At 35.8% G+C, this 8,595-nt stretch overlaps 1 protein-coding gene across 5 annotated transcripts in view; it reads left to right on the forward strand.

The window, feature by feature from the left end:
- The window catches only part of Ttc8 (tetratricopeptide repeat domain 8), a 48,300-nt gene extending 40,050 nt beyond the window's left edge, over positions 1–8,250 (forward strand). For all 5 annotated transcript variants that reach the window (XM_021723835.3, XM_021723833.3, XM_005321311.5 and 2 more), the window contains 5 exons: positions 904–1,043; positions 2,526–2,700; positions 2,999–3,121; positions 5,562–5,645; positions 7,601–8,250. In XM_021723835.3, the coding sequence (XP_021579510.2) occupies positions 904–1,043; positions 2,526–2,700; positions 2,999–3,121; positions 5,562–5,645; positions 7,601–7,717 (639 nt within the window). In that variant the 3' untranslated portion in view covers positions 7,718–8,250. The remainder of the gene's footprint in view (positions 1–903; positions 1,044–2,525; positions 2,701–2,998; positions 3,122–5,561; positions 5,646–7,600) is intronic.
- Positions 8,251–8,595: the final 345 nt, after the last annotated feature.

Below are 8,595 nucleotides of genomic sequence, written 5' to 3' on the forward strand. Positions count from 1 at the left end.
TTTTCTGAACTTTGGTTTGCCATCATTTCTTTCCTGAATTCTTGGTCTCCTTGCTGCTGCTCTTCCCTATTTGGATTTGTCCTGTGCTTACCAGGCAAATTATTCTTTAAAAATGTGAATACAGTATGATTATGTCACTCCTCTGCTTTTAATTCTCTAATAACTTTCTCTCAATTTAGAAGGAAAAACATCTGAAGCTCCTCCCATGCCTGACAAAGGCCCTGACAGCCTCTCTAGTCTCCTGTGCTGCTCTCCCTCTTTCCAGCCTCACTGCATTTGTGTGGTTTTTCTAAGTGCCTCCCTCTCAGCAGCATATATTTGCTAGTTTCTCTGCCTGAGTGAGCTTCACCCAGGTGTGCTCAGGTCCAAACCCTCACTTTATTAGGTCTCTGTTCAAATAGCCTCTCCTTCAAGATGATCACCCTTCTGAAGCATGACCCTCCCTCCTTCCCTCCCTCCCTTCCTCCCTCAGTCCTGCCCTGTTTTGTTTTTCCTCATATCACTCATCCTTACCTGACATTATATATCTATTTGTTTGTCTTCTCTACCAGCTGTAAACTCCTTAAGGACATTGACTTTATCTTTTTTTTAAAAAAATATTTTATTTTTTAGTTGTATCTAGAAACAATACCTTTATTTTATTTATTTATTTATTTATATATTTTTATGTAGTGCTGAGGATTGAATCCAGGGCCTCTCACATGCTAGGCGAGCACTCTACTACTGAGCCACAACCTCAGCCCGACTTGATCTTTTATTCCTGTCATGTCCCTAGGGCTTAGAATAGAGTCTAGCACATGACAGACTCTCAGTAAATGTTTGCTGAATGAATAAACTTAAATTGATGAGACAAAAAATTTCTTGTCCAATATTAATACAGTATTGCTCTTCTGTCTTGAGCAGGAAATGAACAATGGTTCATCAGCAGCTGAATACTACAAAGAGGTTTTAAAACAAGATAATACTCACATGGAAGCCATTGCTTGCATTGGAAGCAACCACTTTTATTCTGATCAACCAGAAATAGCTCTTCGGTTTTACAGGTATGCTTTACATTCAATCTGTAGAACTACTTTCATGAAATATTGGCAAAACAGTAATGAAGATAAATGAACTATAATGTGTATATAAATCTAAAAATTCCATTACTCAGATGCTTTATGAGCATTAAAGGGAAAATCAATAATTTGAAAATGCTCAGATGTTGGCACTTTGAAGAACCGTACCTAGATGATTGTGTTTTTGACTCACTGTATAAGTTAGCCATTTCATCAACAAACAATAGCATTTAAATTACTTAAAATGCTTCTCATCATCACTGCATCCGTGAATACCACTGAATCACAAAGATATGGAGAGTAGAAACAGTGAAGAAATTTGCAAGGAACAGTGGACTCCGTGTTCTGAACCTTGATGAGGACCTGAAACAGAATCATCTGCTTGTGAAATGTTATCAATTTGTTTTTCAAGTATTTTTTTCCGAAGTCTAAGTAAAATATGCTACTGGTTCTCTTTTGAGTTAATACTTATTTTATCCTATATGTGACATCTAAAATTCTTTTGTGTATATGTGCCAGGGATTGAACTCAAGGGCACTTAACCACTGAGCCACACCCCCAGTCCATTTTTATATTTTTTATTTAGAGACAGAGTCTTGTTGAGTTGCTTAGGGCCTCACTAAGTTGCTGAGGCTGGCTTTGAATTCATGATCCTCCTGCCTTAGTCTCCCGAGCCACTGGGATTATGGGCGTGTGCCACTGTGCACAGCCTACAATTCATTTTTAAATTATGACTTCAGCCCTTGGGTAATATGAAGGAGAGATGACTGGCAGCTGCCAAAGGTTCTTTCCAAATACATGTTGAGAACATAAAATATACACATGCTGCACGGTGCATGTGCAGCTGACCCAACTCCCTACCCTCAAAATGGGTCATGGGTTTCTCAGGGCAGCTGGACTGGATGTTCATTTGCTTCTTTGAATTTTCTTGTCCTTTCTCACTTAGGATTTTTAATGCCTAGAGTCAAAATGGGGTTCTTGATTTGCGGTGGAAAAGCTAAGTGGATAATGTAGTGGTCTGTTGATGGTCATGGCTTCCTCAGTGGAAGTCAGTGAGCCCAGTTTAACCATGAAATACAGATGGCCAAAAATAGGATGCAACACTGAAAACTTAGAGGTAAAATATAGTCTCCAAATTAGATTAGAAGGTCTTGTGAATGCTGGTGGGTAACAAGGCTCTATAAAGATGTGTGGGTTTTACTTTATGTGGCTATTTATTTCTTATTTTTGTTCTCTAACAAAGCTTTTGGGGAAAAATATATAGAGAGAAGTCGTTTTAACTATTATGAAAGCTGTGCTTTTATATTTGTTTTAAACATTATTTTTCACTTACAATAATACCTTTCATTTCTAATCTTTGTGGGGGTATTACTAGTTATAAGGTTAATTCATTTCTAACTTTGTAAAAGAAGTCTTAGCATTGATAAATTTGGTGTGACACAACTTTTCTTTGTGCTGTTTGAAAAGGCGACTCCTGCAGATGGGCGTTTATAATTGCCAGCTTTTTAACAATCTGGGGCTGTGCTGCTTCTATGCCCAGCAGTATGATATGACTCTGACCTCATTTGAACGTGCCCTTTCTTTGGCTGAAAATGAAGAAGAGACAGCTGACGTCTGGTACAACTTGGGACATATAGCTGTGGTAGGTTGTCTTTTGATACAATTTCTGTAATAAAAAGTGTAGGCATGAGTTAGTTTGAAGAAATTTTCAGGTGTTTATTATAAATCTAAGTGTGATGATGGTCTCATGTAGAATTTGAGAGATTTCTGGAAGTCACTATAGCTCATTTTCCACTTACACAGAATTTACATGTGACCCCTCTGATCAGTGTGTGTTGTTTTTTCTATGTCTTGGGGAAGATTTATAGAGGAAGAAAGGGAGAAGGTGGCAAGAGGAAGCATGTGTACTCAGACATGTGAACGTGTGCTTCTCTTTCCAGGGAATAGGTGATACGAATTTGGCCCATCAGTGCTTCAGGCTGGCTCTGGTCAACAACAACAACCATGCTGAGGCCTACAACAACCTGGCTGTGCTGGAGATGCGGAAGGGCCATGTTGAACAGGTCAGGGAGCGACAGTCAGTCTGCTTTCTTCACAGAACAGCCATCATTTGTGGCTATTATTATGTAATTTTAAAATGAACTCTAGAGTCTAGTAGGCCTGGATTTGAATTTCAGCTCTCTCATGTATTAGCTGTGTGACCCTGGGCAAGTTACTTCCTTTCTGAGTCCAAAATAGATCATTTCATTTTATTAGGACAACATGTCCCTTCATGGTCTTCCCTGTGTTAGTGAACTGTTCTATGATTCACCACCCTGACCCACCATCTAGCTGTTCCTGTCCGAATCCTGGGAGCCAACCTTGACACCTCTTTTCTTCCTTGTGCCCCCTCACACCCACATCATATTCAGCAGGTCCTGTCAGTCCTGCCTAAAAGTCCCATCCTGAACCTGGCTTCTGTTCCCCACCCTGCTGCCATCTCTTGCCAGGACAACTACAAGAGCCTCCTGGCTGGTCTTTTCCCCCACTTACATCAGCAAGTAAATGTACCCTATGATTCATCCTCGTCAGAGCAGCCCACATGATTTTTTATTAAACAATATTATTTTATTACTACTTTTTTGCATAAGATTCTCCAGTTATTTCTCCTGAATTTGGAAAAAAAAAAAATCTGGCTTGCTAATCTGAACCTGTGAGACTCCACATAAACTGGCCTCTGCCTTCTCTCAGACCATGTCCTTGGCCTCTCCTTTTCCACTAACTTCCAGGCATGTTGGCTGCCTCGATGTTCTGCAGATATGCAATGCTCTGTCTTCTTTTAGGGCCTCTGGAATGTTCTTCCCTTAGGTCTTACAGTGACATTTCTTTTTGTCACTCAGGTCTTAAATGCCACTTCCTTAGAAAGGCCATCTCAAACACCATCGAAAGGAACCCTCGGGGGCTAGAATATTTCCTACTTTTCATTTTTTACTTCACAGTGCTTCTCATTACACCAGATACTGTCCTACTTTACATGTAGAATGTAGACTTCATGAAAGAGGAACCCTACCTGATGAGTCACTGGTGTGTTCTCAGCATTAGGAAATGCCCAGCCCCTGTTGTGTGCTTAGTCAGTATTTGTGAAACAAATGGATGATCTTTAAAAGTAAAGTAATAATAATGCCTACCCAAAGGTGCTTCTGTGATGATTAGATCATGCATATAAAGCACTTGGCACAGTGGTGGGTGGATTTGAGCACGTGATCTGTGCTTAATCAGTTGAACTATTATTTACATATATAAAAAAGTTTACAATGCAAAATATACTCCTACAATATTCATGGTTATTAAGGGTAAATCTTACTCCACCACTTTAGAGAGGAGGACATAGAGATTTGAGTGTAAGTAACTTTACTCAGGTCACAGACATGATGAGCTGTAAACGTGGGACACAAACCTGCTCTTCAGAGCACAATGACAAAAATACCAAGGACTGAAGCATTATTTCATAAATGCTCCCAAAATAAACAAGATGGATTTGTATTTTATAAGCATTATTCTCAAGTGGCACGCTTTCTATTGGAACTTGGCCCATGTTCATGTTAGGCAAGTACTTCCTGTGATTGTCTCTGCCCCCATCTTGGTCATTGTCTTTCCTTCCTACTTACTGTATTTTCTCAAGGATACAATTAATTTGAAATGTTCTGGTAAAAGATTTTATACTAACCCCACTTCATTATTTAGAAAATTACTATCCAGCACCCTATGTGAACTGATATCCTCTTATTTTCCATTTAAAAAAATACATGAATTTGTTGGCAGGTCATGGATATGGGTTTTTGGATTTAGCTACAAGTTAGAGTGTCACTGAGTGGTTTATAAGTGTTAACGATGCATGTATGAGCATCATGTGCCACTCTGCTCTCTGCAATATGTGATTCTGTAAGGGACAAAAAATGTGAATCTTGTGTTTTGCATACTTTAGAGAACAGAAAGCTTATCATCTTTCATTGCTAGAAAACTTGTTAGCAGCACCATAAAGGCTCACTCACTGTCATCCAGCACAAGGCTGTGGGCTTTGAAATTCATTATGATTCTTGGTCTTTTTGTTGTTGTTATTGCCTTAGGGTACAGATACTTGGAGCCTGTTAAATCAGTTACCACCAACAAAACCTGGATTGAGAAGACTTTTTAAAGCCTTGAGATTACATTTTAAGTTGTATGTCAAACTGAAATGGAAATGGTATGAGACAATGGTTCTCAAATAGGTTTAAATCTGCTCTAAATTTTCAGTTCTCTTATTTTCTCTCTTGAAAAGTTTACTGTTAACATAATTTTGTATGACATCAGTAGTTAATTATATTTCAATAAAAGTCTCTGTATTTCATGAGGAATGACATCTGTATTTCTCCAGCACCATGTTTATTAAGGTCCTATCCCAGTAAAGGCTTCTTTTACCAATAGAAATCACAGATACAGAACTGCTGTATGCTTATATGCCTTTTTTTTCCTTTTTTTTCACAGGCAAGGGCACTTTTGCAAACTGCGTCAACTTTAGCACCTCATATGTATGAACCCCATTTTAATTTTGCAACAATATCTGATAAGGTATTCTCTTTATTAATTTATTATGTTATACAATATTTCTTGACTTTAGGTTTAAAAAAATTACAATAAACAAGAAAATTATAACCTTATGTTCCTGAACAGAAGATTGATTTTTCAGTTTGGAAGAAATGAATTTTTTAAGTTCTTATTTATATACACAAACATCTTCACTTAATAAGCTTTAATTTTTCTTTGGATATTGACTACACACCATTATAAATTGCTTTTTAAAGCATTGCTTTTTAAAGCATAAAATCTTTTATACTTTAAAATGTAATATTTAATCATTGAAGAAATACCATAGTAATTCTTAGTTTGGGAGGTATTTGTAGAAGGCTTTTACAGCAAGGAATTCTTTTATATTATTTGTCAATCATATTGCCACCAAGTCCTGATATGATTGCTATAAAATTAGGAATATTAGAGATATTAATTATGGACAATATGGAGAATGCAGCTGTGTTGGCAATCAGTGAAATCCAAAAGCTAAAAGAAATTATGTACCATTTTTAATAAAATGAAAACCAACAAAAGGCATATCTTACCTATTACTTACTCTCCTTTAATGTGGAAGGTAAATCAGTCTTGAGAATGAGGAAATGGATAAAAATGTTTGTGATGTAAATAAGAGTCTTTATTGACCAAAGATGTAAAAATATTTGTTTTTTTAATAATATAAATATGAAGCCATGCATACTCATTTCTGTTTTGAAAATAGAATAAGCTGTCGTTGATGTGTTGAAATGTTTTGAGTGATTGATGTTTACCAGCCACTGTTCAAGGTGCTTTACATACAATTCTCAAATTCCCCCATCCCCTATGTGCAGTATCCTTACTTACTCATTTTCTCATGCAACCGATGTTTCACTTATTAAAGCCTCTGCTATTTATCAGGCCCTGTCATTGAAGTAGAGGATGTAGCAATGAGTAAATTTATCCTATGAAGCTTATGTTCTAATGCAGCCCAAGCCTCATGGAGGTTAAGAGCCTCCTACCCCCAGTTACATGAGGTGGCAGGTTTCAGATTCACACCCAGCTCCAGTGGTGCCCAGGTATTTCACTGCACTGTGCTGCTGCTTAATTAAGCCACAGAGAAGACTTGATTATTTGCTGTCAGGAATATCAGTGCATTGTAATAATTCACATCTCAAGGTGTTTCTTTAAACAGAAGACTATATTTCTGTAAGAGAAAATAGTATATTAGAAAGAAATGTTATGATTTTTAAAAGGAAACAGTTCCTTTTTAATACATATATATGTTACCCCCAAAACTACCAGAGTTGAACTATCTAGATTTTTCATGTGCTTATATCCAAAAGTTGTCATTTTAGAGGTGAATACATGTATCACGATACATTGAGACAAATTCCAGTAGCATATTTTTGTGTTTTTCTTTGGGCTGGACTTTAACAGAGTTTATTGAAAATGAACTTTTTTCTTTTTTGTAAACTTTTAAAACCATACATCTTGCCAATATTATTGTTAGCACTATTTAAAACCTCTCAGAGGCATATTATTATGTCTTAAATATAATAATTTTTACTTGAATTTTCTATTTAAAAGATAATACCCTAATGAAAATATGTATTTGTGGTACATTATAGTTTTTCCTTAGCTGTATAAAACTGGTTGTTTGGGCATACGAATGTTATTTTATATTTATAGTACTATCAATGACAGGGAAAGGAACAAGGGTTTCTGAATTCATAACTAGATTGCTGTAATGGAGCATAAATTATTTATATAATTGGTTATTTTATCTTTCTCAAATTCCTCAAAATGGAATTATAATCCAGGTGAGAGAGTTCTAAAATTTAAGTGGCATATGTGAGTAATTTGCTATTAAGGACCCTTTGAGTTTCTACAGCATGCAGACAGGATGTCTTCCCCCGCCCCCTTCCATATTTATTTTTTTTTCTGGTCTCATACTGCTCTTCTTATGGCATTTTTTACAGATTGGAGATCTACAGAGAAGTTATATTGCTGCTCAGAAGTCTGAAGCAGCATTTCCTGATCATGTGGATACACAACATTTAATTAAACAATTAAAGCTGCATTTTGCTATGCTCTGATTGTTCTTAGCCCAAATATATTTTTATGAAGAGACATTACACACGGGGAAAAAGTACTATGTATGTATGTATGTATCTGAATGTAATATAAATTATACAGGCCTAGTGAAGTCTGTATTTGAATAAGAGTCGCAGACTTTGACCAGAGTTTATACCAGAATGTATAATGAATACTTTATAATAATAATTTTGTAAGGTAATATTATAAATTATCAGATTTAAGCATTTCTAGGTATAATGCATTATATGGTAAATGTTTATATATTTTCCAAACGTTTTGATGCATTTCCTCACATTTTTATAAATATACATTTTTAAAGTCCTTAAGCATTAGCCATTGTATGGCTTAAATGGTCTGAAATCTGCCTTTAAAACTATACTTTTATGGTTAATAATATGTGTATTTATCCTAAGTAGAGACTTTATTTGGAGCTTAAAATTGTATTTCAAACTATTTTTTATCAGGTACTTTGTGATATATATTGTACATATATATTATGCTTTAAAATAAATCAGTATATAAAACACCGTAATTTTGTCATTTTCCATGAGTTTTCATTTTATTCATCTCAGATGAAACAAGTTTTTTAAAAGTTCAGATAATCTTATACAGAAAGTCAGTATTTAAAGTCTTATTTAAATGATGTGCCACTAATTTTGTTTTTTCCTAAAAGGCTATTTATGGGATATCATATTAAGATAAGACTATCAGGATTAGAAATAAGAGCCACAATACTAGGAGTCCCGCCTGTATTCAATCCCAGGAAAGGCTATATCCCACTACCACAGTATTATGAAGTCCTAGGAAAGTACTGGAACTTTTCTCAGTCTTATTTAGTGGAAGTCTCATTAAAGTGTTCACATGAGGAAATGTGTTA

This window comes from Ictidomys tridecemlineatus, chromosome 5 (assembly GCF_052094955.1).
Source record: "Ictidomys tridecemlineatus isolate mIctTri1 chromosome 5, mIctTri1.hap1, whole genome shotgun sequence".
Lineage (NCBI taxonomy): Eukaryota > Metazoa > Chordata > Mammalia > Rodentia > Sciuridae > Ictidomys > Ictidomys tridecemlineatus.